The 19,947-nt window shown below is 44.7% G+C and overlaps 1 protein-coding gene across 1 annotated transcript in view; it reads right to left on the reverse strand.

The window, feature by feature from the left end:
* The window catches only part of RUVBL1 (RuvB like AAA ATPase 1), a 39,507-nt gene extending 21,404 nt beyond the window's left edge, over positions 1 to 18,103 (reverse strand). Inside the window, exons 1-3 of the mRNA XM_049766531.1 lie at positions 17,866 to 18,103; positions 13,929 to 14,015; positions 9,766 to 9,898 (exon numbers count right to left, since the gene is read on the reverse strand). Of these exons, the coding sequence (XP_049622488.1) occupies positions 9,766 to 9,898; positions 13,929 to 14,015; positions 17,866 to 18,006 (361 nt within the window). The 5' untranslated portion in view covers positions 18,007 to 18,103. The remainder of the gene's footprint in view (positions 1 to 9,765; positions 9,899 to 13,928; positions 14,016 to 17,865) is intronic.
* Between the last annotated feature and the right edge of the window lie 1,844 nt (positions 18,104 to 19,947).

Here is a 19,947-nt window from a genome sequence, read left to right on the forward strand (position 1 = left end):
CAGTCTTTCAGAAATGGAGTTTAGAGACGAAATATGGAGGTTGCTATCAGATATCAAAGAAAGTATAAATCAGAGCACTAATAAAAATCAAGAGAATATGAAGACAGAAATCAGAAAACTCCAAACTGAAATATCAGATCAGATAACAGGTCTGAAAAACTCAATAGACGAATTGAAGAACATAATGGATGAGTTTTCCAACAGGTTAACAGCAGCTGAGGATAGAATTAGTGCTTTAGAAGATGAGATGCATAACAACTTTACACAGCAGAAGAGATTAGAAAAAAACCTCAAATCAAATGATCAGACAATGGAAAATTTACTCAAAGAATATGAGAAGATGAAAATAGAAGTCTTTGATAAGCTCAACAGAAACAACTTCAGAATCATTGGAGTTCCAGAGACCCAAGAAGAAAATCTTCAGGAAGAATCAATGGTTAAGAACATCATCACAGAGAAACTACCAGAGCTAAAGAAAACATGTGACCAAATCCTGCATGCCCGAAGAGTACCAGCTAAAAAAGACCCCAGTAGAAACACCCCAAGACACATCCTAGTCACCATGATGAAACCCACCGATAGAGATAGAATACTGCAAGCAGCAAGATCGAAAAGGGAAATTACATTCCACGGAGCATCCTTGAAATTTACAGCAGACCTGTCACCAGAAACACTCAAGGCCAGAAGGCAGTGGTGGGACGTAGTGGCAAAACTCAATGAAATAAATGCTTCGCCAAGAATATTGCACCCAGCAAAACTAAGTTTCAGGTTTGACGGATGTATACACGGCTTCACAGATAAACAACAGCTCAAAATCTTTGCAGACTCAAAACCAGCCTTAAAAGAAAAACTGAAAGATCTACTCTAAAAACAAGACAGAACAAAAAACACACCAAACTTCTACACAAAGATGGCAATAAATCCCATGACAATTATTTCTCTCAATGTCAATGGACTAAATGCACCAGTTAAGAGGCACAGAGTGGCGAAATGGATCAAAAAACTGAAGCCAACCTTCTGCTGTCTACAAGAAACACACCTGAATAGTCAGAATAAACATAGACTCAAAATCAAAGGCTGGAGGAAAATCATTCAAGCAAACAACACCCTTAAAAAAGCGGGGGTGGCCATACTAATATCAGATGACACAAACTTTATACTCAGAAAAATTGTAAGGGACAAAGATGGATATTATGTACTAATCAAGGGATTTGTACAGCAAGAAGAAATCACTCTCCTAAACATATACGCACCGAATGAGGGTCCAGCAAAGTATTTAATACAATTGTTGACAAATCTGAAGAAGGATATCAATAATAACACAATAATTGTGGGAGACCTCAACACAGGCTTGTCAACACTTGATAGGTCAACCAAATGGAAACCCAACAAAAATATACTAGACCTGCAAAAAGAAATGGATGAAAGAGGCCTAGTAGATATATATAGGGCACTCTATCCTCAGAAACCTGGATACACATTCTTTTCCAATGTACATGGATCATTCTCCAGGATAGATCATGTGCTGGCACATAAAACATACCTCCATAAAATAAAAAAGATAGACATTTTGCAGGCTGCCTTTGCTGACCACAAGGCTCTGAAGTTAGATGTGAACTGCAAAGGGACACAGAAGAAAAAAATTTAACACCTGGAAGTTAAACAGCCTCATACTCAATAACCAGTGGGTCCGAGATGAAATCAAGGAGGAAATCAAAAGGTTCCTGGAAACAAATGACAATAAAGACACAAACTATCAGAATTTATGGGACACAGCAAAAGCAGTACTGAGAGGAAAATTTATAGCTTTGCAAGCACACATCAGGAAGGAAGAAGGAGCTTACCTGAGTAGCTTAATGACACAGCTAATAGAACTAGAAAGTGCTCAACAAAAGGACCCAAAAATAGGGAGACAGAAGGAAATAACAAAGCTGAGAGCAGAAATCAACGAAGTGGAAACCCAAAAAACAATCCGAAAGATCAACGAAAGCAGAAGTTGGTTCTTTGAAAAAATAAACAAGATTGATAGACCATTGGCAAAACTCACAAAGCAAAAGAAAGAGAGAAACTTGATAACGCGTATTAGAAATGAGAAGGGGGAGATCACTACAGATACTGCAGAGATTCAAAGGGTATTCAGAGAATACTTTGAGAAACTCTATGCCACTAAATATGAGAACCTGGAAGAAATGGATAAATTTCTGAACTCATATAACCTTCCACGGTTGAATAAAGAAGAGGTAGCATATCTAAACACCCCCATCACTATTGAGGAAATTAAAACTGTAATCAAAAATTTACCCAAAAACAAAAGCCCAGGCCCTGATGGATTCACGAATGAATTCTTTCAAACCTTTCAAGAGGAACTACTACCAATTCTGGCCAGGCTCTTTTATGAAATCGAAAAAACAGGAATACTTCCAAATAGCTTTTATGAAGCCAACATCACCTTAATACCAAAACCTGATAGAGATGCTGCCAAAAAAGAAAATTACAGACCAATATCCCTGATGAACACAGATGCAAAGATCCTCAACAAAATCCTGGCGAACAGGATCCAGTGCCTCATCAAGAAGATCATTCACTTTGATCAAGTAGGTTTCATCCCAGGAATGCAAGGATGGTTTAACATCCGTAAATCTATTAATATAATACACAACATAAACAACAACAAAAATAAAAATCACATGGTCATATCAATAGATGCAGAAAAAGCATTTGATAAGGTTCAACACCCATTCTTGATTAAAACTCTCAGCAAGATAGGAATAAAAGGAACCTTTCTCAATATAGTCAAAGCCATCTACCAGAAGCCAGTGGCAAATATTATCCTCAATGGAGAAAAACTAAAATCCTTTCCTCTAAATTCTGGTACAAGACAAGGCTGTCCTCTCTCACCACTCCTATTCAACATAGCACTGGAAGTACTTGCTATAGCGATTAGGCAAGAAAAAGATATCAAGGGAATTCAGATAGGAAAGGAAGAAGTCAAGCTCTCACTGTTTGCAGATGACATGATACTCTACTTAGAAAACCCTAAAGACTCTACCAAAAAGCTTCTAGAAATAATAGATTTGTATAGCAAAGTGGCAGGATACAAAATTAACACACAAAAATCAATGGCCTTTTTATACACGAATAATGATAGGGAAGAAATGGACATTAAGAGAACAATCCCATTCACATTAGTTCCACACAAACTCAAATATCTTGGAGTCAACCTGACTAAAGATGTGAAGGATCTATACAAAGAAAACTACAAAACACTGCTCCAAGAAATAAGAGAGGACACGCGGAAATGGAAACACATACCATGCTCATGGATTGGCAGGATCAACATCATTAAAATGGCAATACTTCCAAAAGCATTGTACAGATTTAACGCGATTCCTCTAAAGATACCCATGACATTTTTCAAAGAAGTGGATCAAATACTTCTGAAATTCATCTGGAACAACAAACAACCTCGAATAGCTAAAGCACTCCTTGGGAAAAGGAATATGGGAGGCATTACTTTCCCCAATTTTAAGTTGTATTACAAAGCAACAGTTATAAAAACAGCATGGTATTGGAATAAAAACAGACCCTCAGATCAGTGGAATAGGCTTGAGTACTCAGAGAAGGTTCCTCAGACATATAACCACCTTGTTTTTGATAAAGGAGCAAAAAATCCTAAATGGAGCAGGGAAAGCCTATTCAACAAGTGGTGTTGGCACAACTGGTTAACCACTTGCAAAAAAGCGAACTCAGACCCCCAGCTAACACCATATACAAAGGTAAAATCCAAATGGATTAAAGACCTTGATATCAGAACTGAAACTATAAGGTATATAGAACAACATGTAGGTGAAACACTCCAGGACATTGAGACTAAAGGCATCTTTAAGGAGGAGACAGCACTTTCCAAGCAAGTGGAAGCAGAGATAAACAGATGGGACTATATTAAGCTGAAAAGCTTCTGCATCTCAAAGGAAATAGCGCCCAGAATACAAAGGCCACCCACTGAGTGGGAGAAATTATTCACCCAATACACATCAGATAAAGGGCTAATATCCAAAATTTACAAGGTACTGACAGAACTATACAAGAAAAAAACAACTAACCCCATCAAAAAATGGGGAGAAGAAATGAACAGACACTTTGAAAAAGAAGAAAGGCAAATGGCCAAAAGGCACATGAAAAGATGTTCAACATCACTAATCGTCAGGGAGATGCAAATCAAAACTACTATGAGGTACCACCTCACGCCACTGAGATTGGCACACATCACAAGAAAGGAAAACAAGCAGTGCTGGCGGGGATGTGGAGAGAAAGGAACTCTTTTTCACTGCTGGTGGGAATGCCGTCTAGTACAACCTTTATGGAAAGCGATATGGAGATTCCTTCACAAACTGGAAATTGAGCTTCCATACGATCCAGCTATACCACTCCTAGGAATATACCCAAGAAACACAAAAATACAATACAAAAAACCCTTCCTTACTCCTATATTCATTGCAGCGCTATTTACAATAGCCAGACTCTGGAAACAACCAAGATGCCCTTCAACAGATGAGTGGCTGAAGAAACTGTGGTACATATACACAATGGAATACTATGCAGCCATCAGGAGAGATGAAGTCATGAAATTTTCCAATACATGGATGTACATGGAATCTATTATGCTGAGTGAAGTAAGTCAGAGGGAGAGAGAAAGACGCAGAATGGTTTCACTCATCTATGGGCTTTAAGAAAAATGAAGGACATTTTTAACAATATCTCAGAGACAAGAGAGATGAGGGCTGGTAGGTGCAGCTCAGGACATGCAGCTCATCACATAGAGTGATGAGTGCAGTTGCAGAGATGACTACACTGAAAACTATCATAAAATGTGAATGAATGAGGGAAGTAGAAAGCCTGTCTCGAGTACAGGTGTAGGGGGGTGGGGAGGAGGGAGATCTGGGAAATTGGTGGTGGGAATGTTACACCGGTGAAGGGGGGGTGCTCTTTACATGACTGTAATCATACAACTATAATCATGTTTGTAATCACGGTGTTTAAAAAAAAAAAAAAAAAAAAAAAAAAAAAAAAAAAAAAAAAAAAGAAAAGGCAGAAGTGGGGGATGACACACAAAGGCAGTATTCTTGGCCAGGCACTGACTGCACGGGTTTTCAATCGCTGAGAAAACATGCAGCGATGTTTTTCTGCTCTCTGCGTTTTTCCCTGTGGATGCACAAAATGACCAAGTCACTCTAGAAAGAAACATGCCAAGAAATAATACTATTTCCTTGGGTCTGAGACAGGAAGAACACTGAGAGGACAAGGAGGTCAGTCACAGTGGGGATCAAGTGCCTGACACACATTAAGACCCTAGGTTTAATCCTTCCCCTACTGCTGGACCACGTAGCAGAGCCTCCAAGAATTGCCCAGGGGTAGCCCTGATGGCACCCAGCAACACCAAATGTCCAGGATAAACATCTAAAAACCACTGGGTCAGACCAGGTTTAGTTTCCCTAAGAACTGCTGGGGAGATCCCTCCACACACAAGAGAAAAATGCTGGCTTAAGGTGAGGTTGAAGTTTGAAAGCTTTGTAAGGATCTACTGTCATGGTTCTCAATCTTTAGAACCACCTGGCATGCTTCTACAATTCTGTAAGCCTCAGAGATGCTCTGGCCTTTTGTTTCAAATCTCAGAAGCGTTACCATCATTGTTAATGTAAAGTTCCCGAGAAGGACACTTGGGAGAAATGCATCAGGGGCCAGGAGTGTGGCTCAAGTCGTGGAGCTCACACCCTAGATGTGCAACCACACACACACACACACACACACACACACACACACACACACACACACGTCCGCATGCATGCACTAGATGTGGCCGCATAGTCTTTGGACAAGCTAGTGTGGCCTCCACACAGCAAGAAAAGAAATCAGAGCCAGAGTGATTGTATAGCAGGTGAGACACTTGCCTTCCATGTAGCTGACCTGGCACCCCATATGATCCCTGAGCATTCATGAGTGCAGCCAGGAATAACCCCTGCATACTAGTGGGTGAGGTAAGGAAAAGGGAAGAAAGAAGGAAGGGAGGGAGGGAGGACGGGAAAGGAAGGAAGGAAGGAAGGAAGGAAGGAAGGAAGGAAGGAGGAAGGGAAGGAAGAAGGAGGAAGGAAGGAAGGAAGGAAGGAAGGAAGGAAGGAAGGAAGGAAGGAAGGAAGGAGAGAAAGAAAGAAAGGAAAGAAAGAAAGAGAAAGAAAGAAGAAAGAAAGAAAGAAAGGAAAGAAAGAAAGAAAGAAAGGAAAGAAAGAAAGAAAGAAAGAAAGAAGAAAGAAAGAAAGAAAGAAAGAAAGAAAGAAAGAAAGAGAAGGAAAAGAAAGAAAGAAAGAAAAAGAAAGAAAAGAAAAGAAAGAAAGAAAGAAAGGAGAAGAAAGAAAGAAAGAAAGAGAAGGAAAGGAGGGAGGGAGGGAGGGAGGGAGGGAGGGAGGAAGGAAGGAAGGAAGGAAGGAAGGAAGGAAGGAAGGAAGGAAGGAAGGAAGGAAGGAAGGAAGGAAGGAAGGAAGGACAGAGAAAGAAAGAAGAGAGAAAAAAAGAGTTGAATAACTGCTCTACTGTGAGTGTGCAGACAGAAGGCCTAGAGATGGCAGAAAGCCCTGCCGTGATAAGTCTGGGTGTCCCCACTGCGAAGCCACCTAGCTGTGTTCTGATATGGAAATAATCCAAAGGCTCAAACACTCAATCACTTCCCACTTTTAAATGCAGCTATTATCTTATCTTGGGGGTGCCTACCTTCTCTCCCCCAGAAACTTAGTCGGACAAAGACTCTCTCAGATAGTGAAGTTAAGGACAAGTTTTATTTCACTGTTCATTCAACCCGATAGCCTACAAATGGAGGTTTTGGAATGGCCCCAAACAGAGTCTATACTTCATTTCTGTCTTAGCAAAATTTTCAGTTCCTGAAAATCAAGACAAAAACATTTTGCGGTAACACGAATCATATCAGAAGATTACAACAAAATGTGGAAAATGAACCTCGATTGTCTTCGGTCGCAACTGTTCGTTCTCTCCCACTGCGGGAGACTCCTTGCTGGGAAATGCTTCCAGTCAACATCAGGCCGTGGCCTGAAATTCCTGGACGGGGAGAAGTGGCCCCATCTCTCACTAGCCCCTATTTGTTTAGAAGCCGTGCTGTGCTGACAAGCAGGCCGGGGATGTGGCTGACGGACAATGGAAGCGGCTGCGAGCCAGGAAAGGGGCCGGGCTGGCGCTGGCAATGACAACACAAATGACACAGGTTTCATCTGCTGGCTCAGGTTTCTAAATCCCTGACAGGGACCTTCATCACGCTAAGGAAGCAGCAGAGACGTTTTGCTCTTTCATTTCTGCTCAGCCCGCTCCTTCCTCCCCTTCCCCTCTGCCCACTTCCCAGGAATTCAAAGGCCTCGGAGAGGAGGCCCAGGGCTCCTTCGGGAACTGTCAAGGCACTGCTTTTTCATTCTGCGGTAGGATGGAGAACTTTCCCTTCACCTGGCTGCCATCAAAAGAACTGCACCGCCCCCTCCCCTCAAAAATGGCAAATCTCACAGAGCAGACATCAGGATCCTATCTTGAGGCTCTCCAGTATGGAAGCATATGGGTCACCTTTAAACAAACCGAGCTTCACTCATGTGAAGGTCAATTTTGTCAGATTTGATCCAAGTCAGGAAAAGTCTTTAAAGAAATAAAAATACATTTCAAACCACTCGGATAACTGAACCACTCACATCTTACAGTACATCTCATTCATCACAGAACATTCACCAGAGTCAAACAAAAATCTTTAGTACATCTGGGGATGGGGCTCACTCTTCGCAGAGGTGTTGGGAGGCGGGCATAAAAAAAAAAAAGGTACTCCAGCCCACTGAGTCATCATCAGTATTCTTCTTCCCTCCTTCCCCCCCCCCCTCGTTTTTGGGTCACACCCAGCAGCGCTCAGGGGTTACTCCTGACTCTATGCTCAGAAATCACTCCTGGCAGGCTCACAGGACTATATGGGATGCCGGGATTCAAACCACCATCCTTCTGCATGCAAGGCAAATGCCCTACCTCCATACCATCTCTCTGGCCCCATCAGTGTCCTTTTTAATTTAGTTTTGTTTTGGAGCCATACCCAGTGGGGCTTAGGGGTCACTTCCCATGTCAATGCTTGGTCACTGACCACTCCATGCAGTGTTCAGGGGACCCTATGGTGCCAGGGATCAACCAAGTCTCCTGCATGAAAAGCATATACTCCAGTCCTTTGTGCTATCTTCCAGGTCTGAGTTCTCCTTTAAAATAAAGCTGTTCTTTGGGAGTTTGTTTGTTTGTTTGTTTGAAATAACAGAAGTTTCTCAGAGGTCATCAGCTAGGCAAGAGCCTAGTGGTGCTCAGGGAACAGTGGGCCATACATATTCCCAGAGGTGTGGGACCACTAGCACCTTAACTTGTCAACTGAAACTAAGTCAATGGTAGTCCAACTTTCACAATATCAGACCAGCAGTTGAAAAGTCACTAGAATAAGCTATTTCTTTTGTTTGCTTGTTTGTTTTGGTTTTTAGGGGGGCCACATCCGGTTGTAATCAGAGGTTACTCCTGGCTCTGCGCTCAGAAGTCACTCCTGGCAGGCTCAGGGAACCAATACGAGGTGGCAGGGATCGAACCCAGGTCAGTCCTAGGTCGGCCACATGCAAGGCAAATGCCCTAACCCCTGTGCTATCGCTCTGACCCCTAGAATAAATTATTTCTATAAGTATATCTGAAGGAATCTGGGATCTCTACACAAGATGGGCACAAGACAGGCAGAGAGGGTAAGGCCCTGTAGAGGGGCATGTTCGGCAAGGGACGAAGGGGAATCGGGCACATGTTTCTTCCTCATACCCAATTCAGGCTTTAGAATACAGATTCAGGGGCCAGGCGGTGGCGCTAGAGGTAAGGTGTCTGCCTTGCCTGCGCTAGCCTTGGACGGACCTTGGACGGACCATGGTTCGATCCCCTGGCGTCCCATATGGTCCCCCAAGCCAGGAGCAACTTCTGAGCACATAGCCAGGAGTAACCCCTGAGCATTACCGGGTGTGGCCCAAAAACAAAACCAAAACAAAAAACAAACAAACAAACAAAAAAAACAAGAATACAGATTCAAACTGCAGCTTGATTCTAACCACCAGTGAATGCCTCCACAAAGACTCTAGCCCTATCTGAGACTACTTTGTCCATTGCAAATACAGACGGATATAGTCCTGGTCTAGCCACCAGCTGTGTTCTGGCAACATAATACACAACACTTGGGTGTAAATCCTAAGCCATTTCTGTCCCTGTGGACAGTCACCTCTAAAAGCACAATAGAGCCACCACCAAAGGAAAAAATTTTTTTTTGGATTTTTGGGTCACACCTGGCAACGCTCAGGGGTTACTCCTGGCTCCATGCTTAGAAATCGTTCCTGGCAGGCTCAGGGGCCATACGGGATGCCGAGATTTGAACCACCGACCTTCTGCATGAAGGCAAACGCCTTACCTCCATGCTATCTCTCCAGTCCCATTTTTTTTTTAAATACCACTTTCTAGCCACATCTCTTGTCAGATAAAAAATCTGGATCCAGCAGCCAAGGGTCCCATTTACTAAAATATTTGTGTTAGAAGAGCTGCTTTGGGTTTCGGCTGCAGAAATGATTAAACAGCAAAGGGGAGACATGAGGACCAGCCCAGGAAGAGCTTTGGAGCAAGGGGGAACCTTCCTCCCATCAGCCACCTTGGCTCAGCTCACTTGGCACCACTCACCGATGGCTCTGCGGAAGTTCTCCATCAGCACTTCTGTCTTCTTGATCTCCGTGGAGTAGACTTCACTGCCCACCATTGGGCAGAACGGGACCTTACTGCCTAGCTCCTGGGCAATGGCTAGTGCCAGTGCCGTCTGCAGGAAACAAGAGAAACACACTCGACTCACTTTATAAAAATTGACTTTCAGAAACTTGTGCTATAAAGTCACAAACCAGCAGTTACAGAAGAGCTTGTCCTTTTTAGTTTTAATACTTTGGGGGCACATTTCATGCAACAAATACTTGGTAACTCTTGTGGAAAGTTGATTTATAATAGAAATGGTTCTGCAGTAGTAAACCCTGAGCACAGTCAGGGAGAGGATGGAGAGGGGAGGAGAGAGAAAGGTAGTGACATGGAGGGGAAGGGGACAGAAAAGGGAGGAAAGGAAGAAGGCACCTCTAAAGCTCCCTCTCATGACAAGTTCTGGTGTCTGAGGAAATTCCAGAGAAGGGCCTGCTCAGGACATCATCCACCAAAGTGATGTCCAACCACGCCCCATCCAACACTGCCACAGCAAAAAATGCCACAAAATGGCTATGTTTAGGGGGTCAGAGCGATAGTACAGAGGGTAGGGCACATGTCTTGCACATCTCCAACCCAGATTTGGTCCCCGGCACCCCATATGATTTCCCAAGCCAGCCAGGAGTGATTCCTGAGTGCAGAGTCAGGAATATCCAAGCACTGCCAATGTGGCCCCAACCGCCCCCCCCCCCCGCCCAAATCAAACATAAAATAAAAATGATGTTTAATAAGAAAAAAAAAGGCATCAGTGGTATATGATTTGCACACCTAAAGAGGAGCTTCTGTGGTGAGTCTCTCAACCCAGTCAGCTACTTGCCCTAAGAGAGCATGCTAAGTCCCAACTGGCCCAGTGACGTGATCATCTACTGGCAGTTTAAGTGACCAGCTCGGGGCCGGAGAGATAGCATGGAGGTAAGGCGTTTGCCTTTCATGCAGAAGGTCATTGATTCGAATCCTGGCGTCCCATATGGTCCCCTGAGCATGCCAGGAGCAATTTCTGAGCGTCAAGCCAGGAGCCAGGAGTAACCCCTGAGCTCTGCCGGGTGTGAACCGAAACCCCCCCCCAAAAAAAGTGACCAGCTCACCCAGGCCACATAGCCTGTAGCAGAGCAGGTGAGAACGACAGCCTTAAACAGTCCTAGTACCCACCCATTAGGCAGCCCACACAAATGCTGCTGTCCAAGCCAAGGAAATCGACTTTGTTCCCAATCTCATGCGAGCATCTTCTCTCTCAAACACAAAAACAAAGCCCTGCTATTACTAACAGCATGAGCTTCTCAGGAGCCCTATCAACTCAGTGTCCCTGCCTCTTGTGTAGTCAAACCACCTGAATCTTGGGGCCCATCAATACATTCTCAAACAGCACAGACCCCAGGCTTTCATGGCACCCTCTGGATCAGACCGGACAATTTAGTGCTGAGGAAGTCCCATGTTTCCTGGGAGGAAAATATAGTCTTCTGAAGGGCTGCCTTAGGCTTCCTCAATCTAGCACACTAGGGACCCTGCTATAATGCTGCCTGCTATGAAACACCCAGAAAGAACTAAGTGACTAACAGGGGGTGGAGCAATAGAACAGTGGTAGGGTGTTTGTCTTGCACGTGACTGACCCAGGACAAACCTGGGTATGATACCCGGCGTCCCATATGGTCCCCCAAGCCAGGAGCAATTTCTGAGCACATAGCAAGAAGTAACCCCTGAGCATCACTGGGAGTGCCCCTCCCCACCAAAAAAATAAATAAATAAAAAGAAAGAAGTGACTAACAATCTAATCAACCACTGCCCTGAGAGCTGTCTGGAAGAAGCCCTGAAGAGAACACCCTAAACGCCCACTTTGGAATACTTGGACCATCTACATAGGATCCTTGGAAACCAGAGGGAGTGCTCAGAGGGATTGAGCACATGCTTTGTGTGCGAAAGACATGGGTTCCATCCTCAGTATAACAGGGCTCCCTAAACACAGTCAGAAGCAAATTATCCAGTCCTCCACATCCCCAGTAGCTCCTGAGGACTGTGGATATGGTCCCCAAGTTTCGCACACACTCACACTCAATTCTCCTTGCAATATAAGGCATCCACTTGCCAGTTAGCCTTGGCTCTGGAGAGAGAGTAAAGGCATTAAGGTGCAAGCCTTGTACACGGCAGACCATAGGTACTTTGTGGTCCCCAAAGCTTCACCAGCTGCAGTCCAGGAGACTTCCCAAGCACTGCCATGGTAGCTTGGGGGCTCACAACACTCCATCCCCAGAACCTTAGACTGAACTGCCAGCCCAGCTGGCCAAGGTCACCAGGAAAATACCTGGGTCTCCTAGAAATTCAAAAGCAAAAAGTAAAGGAAAAAGAAAACCATAAGCCTCCCAAGCCTACTCTTAAGCACATTCAGGACTGACACCAAAGTGGGGGCACACCTCTGGAGACCCCTGGTGAAGGCAAATGTGAACTCACAAGCAGATTCAGAAAACCAAGAAAGGAAGAAAATGCTTCAGAAATGGAACAACAACGAAACCGCCAGCTTTGAAGGAGAGGAAAATAAAAAAATAAAACAAAAAACACTAACATGTAAGTGATGAGTTGAGGTGCACAAACCACATCTCCCCAGACGTAAAAAGTCAAGAATATACAGCAGGTCCCCATGGCCAGAGAGAGTTCATCCCTCCAGGGGAACTTGGCACCAGTATCCTGGCCCTAACCCTAACCCTAACCCTAATCCTGGCCCTATAATAGGAAGCCCCAGCAGTACTAGGGTTCAAGTCTACTCCAGAAATGTAGCTAATAGAGAGCCCCACACTCAGGAGGTACAAGTATCATCAGCAGAATAAACAAATCTTTTCCTTGACATGTTATAGTCATACACCAAAAGCAAAACTATCTCAAAGTGACCCAGAGAAAAGACAAAAATCTTCACCTTTAAATGCTCCAAAAAAAAAAAAAAAAAACAGAAGCCCAAAGGTAGCAAAGACCAAGAGAACAAAGTGTTGAAAGTATCTGTCGGGGCCGGGTAGGTGGCACTGGAGGTAAGGTGTCTGCCTTGCAAGCGCTAGCCAAGGAAGGACCGTGGTTCGATCCCCCGGCGTCCCATATGGTCCCCCCAAGCCAGGGGCGATTTCTGAGCACATAGCCAGGAGTAACCCCTGAGCGTCAAATGGGTGTGGCCCAAAAACCAAAAAAAAAAAAAAAAAAAAAAAGAAAGTATCTGTCAACTGGATTATCTATTTAACATAACGATCTTTGAAAACAAGAGCAGCATCACAATAAATCTAACATTGCCACAAATAAGCTTCAAGATGCTTCTTTCTATTGTACTTTGTCAAACCCAGGACATCACACATGTACAAGGCAAGTGCTTTACTGCTGAGCTATATGCCCTGCCCAAAGCTCTTTCATTTCTTTTCTCTTCTCTGGGCAACAGTCACGTCTCAACCCTTGGCTGGCCCTGCTAAAACTATAGCTATATCATCATCCAGCTGGGGTCACACTATACTGTCCTGGAAAAACTCCAAGTCCCTGGAAGAAAAAAATCATGTCTCCAAGGGCTGGAGAGAGCCTCAAGGAGTTGTCAGGCAGGTCTCAGGCCCCAAGTTTGGTCCCCAGTACAACCTGTCCCCAACCCACCACCAGGACTGTGGGTGGCCCTTGTGGCCTCTATGATCTCTGCATCTCCCAGGCTCCCAAGGCACTGTTAGGAGGCATTCCACCCACTTCTCTCTGCATCTCTCTTCTGCCAGAAGAGTGGCAAGTGAAGTGCATCTTTGCAAAAAATGCTTGCTGATTTTCCTTCCCCTCTCAAGTAAGATGTCATGCCTCAGATTTCATGAAGCCCGAGGCCAACAGAAATGTATTTCCAACTAAAAGCAGACTTGAAAAAGATAAAGGACAAATTCTAGAGACAATGAGACCCCTCGGAGGACTTCATTCTCTTTCTTTCTGGAGGTCAGCCAGGATAATTTGAATCTTAGAAGGACTTTAGACGCCCCATTGTATTACTGCACATTAGTTTTAAAAACATACACATGCCCAATTTAGCTACACAAAGACTTGTTAAGATACAAATTCAATTTGGCTTAGACATTACGATTCTTCTCTTGGTAGATTGAGAAAATGAGTACCTTGCCAGTCCCAGGAGGTCCTGCCAACAAGACAGCTCTTCCAGCCATTTTCTTGCTTTTGATTAATTCTACTATCACCCCACATGCCTAGACAACAGAAAGAAAAAAAAAATAGTATTAGAATGTTTCAGAATGTTTCAGTGGGAAGAAGTCCAGCCTCTCTGAGACCCACATGAGTCACATGTATTTATTAAGCCCGACACTAGCGTCCTGTTTCTTGGTGCGTGAGGCTGGACGATAAGACAAGGCAGTGCTCATGGAGCTTGTGCAGGACAAATCCCAACTACTGCAGAAATCACAGCTCTAGGGAGAAAGTATTCAGATTGCTGGTGCACAACACATGAAAAGGCCTCTCTACTAGACACTGTATTTGTTTTGTGATGTTCTGGCATGACACAGTGCTCCAAAGAAAAGAGAAAAATCCAAACAACAGGAACAAGGCCAAGAACGTAGCTCAGTGGTTGCATGCATATATGAGGTCTTGTTAAATCACATCAAGAGAAACACAAAACAGGAATCAGCTTGATGTTGAAGTGTCAGGAGGACTCAGCAGGATGACAGCAGCAGGAAAAAACCTGGGAAGATGATGTTAAAGAGGCAGATTAGACTCCTGGGCTAAGTTCCCCCCAAATGCTGCAAAGCAAAGGCTGTATGTTAGGAATGCCTTTCAGGTCCTCAAGATGAAATCACTTGCTCACTTGCTGGCCTGCATTTAAAAACATTCCAACTCAAGTATTATGAGTTGGATTAAACACAAACAATTCTAGAGATGGGCTACTGGGCCAGAGATAGAATATACAGGGGTAAGCTTGGGCATATGCCTTGCATATGACCAACCTGGGATCAATCTCTTACGTATGGTCCCCAAAGCCAAGCCAGGAGTGACTCCTGAGTATCTATCACTGGGGATGGCCCAAACCACTTCTCCCAAATAAAGAAAAGAGGGTTACTGACCCTTATATAATTTAGACTGTTTTGCAATAAAGATATGGGTCATACCACCCCACTACCAATAATCTAGGGCCTTGGAACAGAAGGTTTCTGTCACTGACTCAATAACTTAATAGCCTTGGAACAGAAGGTTTCTGTCACTGACTCAATAACTTAATAGCTGGCAGTACAAAAAGGGTGGGTGGGCGCCCTCCTAACATGGCGCTCCTCTTTCGGACACTGTCACTTACACAGGACACCCAAGTATGGCCATTCTACCACTATACACAAGACCCTGGTCCCTTGCTCACCACAACCCTTCAGAAATGCTAACTGCAGGAACCAGAGAAATAGAACAATGGGTAGAGTTTCTTGCCTTGCATGTGGTTGGCCTGGGTTTGATCCCCAGCAACCATTTATGGTCCCAGGAGCAACACCAAGAATGAAACCTGAAAACAAGAGTCAGGCACAAGCCCTAAAACACTGTAAGGCTAACACATAAATAAATAAACAAATAAACAAATAAATAAAAAGCAAACTGCAAGATTTAGACACAATGACATTTCCTATACAAGTCTTTTGTTATTGTTTTTTTTTTTATTAAGTCTACAATGTCAGAACAGTAAAGTGGGGGAAGGCTGATGATTAGGGTAGAGATGAGAAACAAAATAGTGGGGAGCAAGTCACTCTACATAGTGCAAGGCTCAGAGAGAATCCAGGCAGGGCATTTGGCAGTAGCATTTAAGTCAGCAGAAGATAGAAAGAGAAGTTTCAGAGTCACCTGCACTTCCTTTTAGGAAGGATGATGCTCAGAAGGAAACAGGTTTTCTTTGGCCTTCTTTGTTTTGGTGTCTGGGCAATACTTAGAAATACTCAGGTGTGGAGCCAGAGCAATAGTGTAGTGGGTAGGGTGTTTGCCTGTGTCTGGAAAATACTTAGAAATACTTAGGTGTGAGGCTAGAATGATAGTACAACAGGAAGAGCGTTTGCCTTGCAGGTGACCAATCCAGCCTACCCGGTTCAATCCCCAACATCACATATGGCCCCTGAGCACAGACCGAGAAGTAACCCCTGAGCACTGCTGGATGTGGCCCCAAACAAAAACAAAAACTCAAGTCTAGAGCCAGAGAGAATAGTGCAGTGGATGGGGTGCTTGCCTTGCATAAGGCCAACCAGAGTTCAATCTCGCCAACCCATATGGTCCCCCAAGTATCGCCAGGAGTGATTCCTGAGCAGTCAGGAATAACCCTTGAGCATCACAGGTATGGCTCAAAACTCCCCCCAAAATGCTGAGGAGTTACTCCTGGCACAGTGCTCAGGGGACTATGCGGTGCTGGGCATTTTACCTGGGTCTCCTACATGAATAAGGTTTATAGTAGCCATCTGTGCTATCTCCCCACCCACTCCAGCCCTTTCTATTAGCACAGTTAAGTCTCTTAGTCTGTTTTTGTACCTGCTAAGTCAGGATAGAAGGATAGGAACATGGATTTAAACTTAAAGGACCACAAGTTGTGAAAGTGGCTGCAATAGCACAGAGAGCACTGATTGGGGATTCAGAACTGCATGAAGGTACAAATCCCAGCATGGCCACATAGAACCAGGGAGTGACAACTGGCTAGCTGAAATGAAATAGCCCACCCTCAATTTCTTTTTCATCTGCAAAAAAATAAAAAAGCACATTAGCCTCCAAGGGGGCTGGAGCCATGCTTTGCATGTGGGAGGCCCGGCTAACCCTAGAACCCTTGCAAGCAGCAGATCCAGGATCAAAGGTGGTTGGTTCGAATCCCGGTGTCCCATATGGTCCCCCGCACCTGCCAGGAGCTATTTCTGAGCAGACAGCCAGGAGTAACCCCTGAGCAACGCCGAGTGTGGCCCAAAAACCAAAATAAATAAATAAATAAATAAATAAATAATAATAAAGCAAAGGGTTCGAGTATTAATAATAATAATAATAATAAAGCAAAGGGTTCGAGCAGCTTCACCCTCACAGGGATTTATTTGTTCTAGGTTCACACACCCAGAGGTGCTGGTAGGCTGTATTATTCTGAGATCTGTGCTTTGGGGACCATTCAAATACTTGGGATCAAATCCAAGGTTGGGATGGATGGCAGGAACGCCCACTTCCCTCTCTCTGGCCTCCCAGGCTGGGGTTCCAAACTAGAAGGGCCCTTTCCTCTTTCCAAGCATTCTTATCATTGGCATGAGGCAAAGGATAACAAATTCCAATCCTCTGCCTCTGCACATGTTGGTTGTTTTCTAGGTCTTTCCCTTTGGCCATTTCTCATGGCAGCATGCCTTGTGGAGCTATGGTCACTCTACGTAGACAGTCACCCACACTCCTACCTACCATCTCTGGATCCCATTTATCAGAGGATAGGAAGGTGGGAGGGGGTGTGAAAAATTGCAGGAGGAACACCAGGATCCAGGATCAGGTATGTCCCACGGGGCCACAGGAAGGGGTGTGTGTGTGTGTGTGTGTGTGTGTGTGTGTGTGTGTGTGTGTGTGTGTGTGTGTGTGTGTGTGAAAAATACAAAAATCCTCATCAGAGTAACACCAGGATCCAGGACCAGGTGTGTGTGTGTGTCCCACGGGGCCACAGAAAGGTGGTGTGTGTGTGTGTGTGTCTCCCAGGGGGCCACAGAAAGGGTGTATATGTGTGTCTCAAAAATGAGGGGGGGGGGGTGTCTCTCAAAAATGAAAAAATTTTCACCAGAGGAACACCAGGATCCAGGATCAAGTGTGTCCCAGGGGGGCCTCCTCACCAGGGCCCACGGGTGCAACCTGTGGGAGGAGGGAACTGGTACCCTGAGGTCTCAAAATGGGTCTGGGGGTGCAACCTTACCAGGGGCAGCATGGGGCCTCAGATGGGAGCTCCCCCAAGAAGGTTCAGCCAAGAGATCCGACACATAGGTGTTGATCCCCTGTTGTGTGAGGGGGAATCAACTCTCCCCCAACCCCAAAACCTTCCTAGGACCCCCCCCCCCAAACCATGCACCCCATCCACACCTCTCTTGCATTCTCCTGGCCCACCAGCCCAGAGGCTGCCTGCTTGGCGAGGCCGCTCTCATCCAGCCCCAGCCCCTTCACATGGCTGTGGGAGGCAATGCGCTGCGTCTTCGTGGTGCTCTTCACCTCTTCGATCTTCATCTTGCAGACGCCGGGAGCCGAAAGCAAAGCCAAGTGGAAATGCAAGAGCTGGGGACTCCACACCCGGAGCCCGGGTTACCATGCGGCCGTTACTAGGGCGCCTGGTCCGTGGCCCCGCCTACGTCGGCGTCCTATTGGTCAAGCCGGGAACGCCTCTGATGTTCATTGGCTCACGTCTGTGTCCATCAATGCTGTCAAGGTTCCGCCCACCGACTTCCGGGTGTGTCTCCCCTTTTTTTTCTTGTAGATTTCCCCTAGTCGCGTGTACTACTTCCGGGTCATGGGGGCACTGGAGTGATGGGGAAATAGCATGGAGTCCCTAAATCCAGCTTTTCTTAATCTTTTTTCATCCTACCTATTATTGCATTGCGACGACGAGGTTAGAGTTTAAGAAATTGAGATGTAGAGTTTTTAGGCTTTCCCTTTGCTTTGCATTTCAAAATTTGACATCATCTTTCCTGGGGAGGCCCCAGCCCAGCCCAGTCCAGCCTATCATTTTCTTTTTTTTTTTAATTAATATCTTTATTTAAACACCGTGATTACAAACATGATTGTAGTTGGGTTTCAGTCATGTAAAGAACACCCGCCCTTCACCAGTGCAACATTCCCATCACCAATGTCCCAAATCTTCCTCCTCCCCATCCTACTCCAGCCTGTACTCTAGACAGGCTTTCTACTTCCCTCATTCATTCCCATTGTTAGGATAGTTCTCAATGTAGTTATTTCTCTAACTGCACTCATCACTCTTTATAGTGAGCTCCAGCCTATCATTTTCCGCTTGGCTCTGCTTTTCTGAGCCTTGATTAAAAAAATAAATAAAAAAGTTCTTCTTGTCATCTCAACCATCTCTCTTCATTTCGGTCCATTTGGCTGTGAATGACATTGTTTCCACATCTTTAGAAGTTCGACTTCATTGGCCATTTAGGAAATTTGCACATCAAAACCACAATGCAAAAAAAAAAAAAAAAAGGACAAATTAAAAAATTAAAAAAAGGGCCCGGAGAGATAGCACAGAGGCGTTTGCCTTGCAAGCAGCCGATCCAGGACCAAAGGTCGTTGGTTCAAATCCCGGTGTCCCATATGGTCCCCCGTGCCTGCCAGGAGCTATTTCTGAACAGACAGCCAGGAGTAACCCCTGAGCACCGCCAGGTGTGACCCAAAAACCAAAATAAATAAATAAATAAATAGATAAATAAATAAATAAAATAAAAAGGCAGCCAGAGAGATAGCATGGAGGTAGGGCATTTGCCTTGCATGCAGAAGGATGGTGTTTCAAATCCCAGCATCCCATATGGTCCCCCAAGCCTGCCAGGAACGATTTCTGAGCGTAGAACCAGCAGTAACCCCGTAGCACTGCCGGGTGTGACCCAAAAACAAAACAAAAAAATATTTTTTAAGGAAATGAACACACCACAAAAACCTGATGATAGCTTCACACAATGTAATACAAAAAATTAAAAAAAAAATAATAAAAATGTTGGTGAAAGTATGAAGAAGTTTGGACCCTTTAGCATTGTTGGCAGAAATATGTGATAGTTCGACTACCTTAGAAAGCAACTCATTGGTTCCTTAAAAAGTTACACTTGGGACTAGATAGGTAGAACAGTAAGTAGGGCATTTTTCTCGAACATGGCCCACCCTAATTTGATCCCCAGCAACTCATATGGCCCCTGTTGTGTATGTAAATATTTTAGGGGATTATTATGTTACTGGCCCTACGCTGATCCGTGATTGTGCCCTACCCTAGGGTGTGAACTGGCATTCTGCCCCCACCCTAAGGTGGTACCTGATTCTGCTTCCACCATTGGGTATCTGATCCCACCATTGGGTGGTACCTGATTCTGGGGGATAAAAACAAGGGTCTGTGGAAGGCGAAGAGCTTTTTGGCAGGAACTGATGCTGAGGCTTTGGACTCCAGTCTTGTCCACCGAATAAAGCTAA

Source organism: Suncus etruscus, chromosome 20 (assembly GCF_024139225.1).
Source record: "Suncus etruscus isolate mSunEtr1 chromosome 20, mSunEtr1.pri.cur, whole genome shotgun sequence".
Lineage (NCBI taxonomy): Eukaryota > Metazoa > Chordata > Mammalia > Eulipotyphla > Soricidae > Suncus > Suncus etruscus.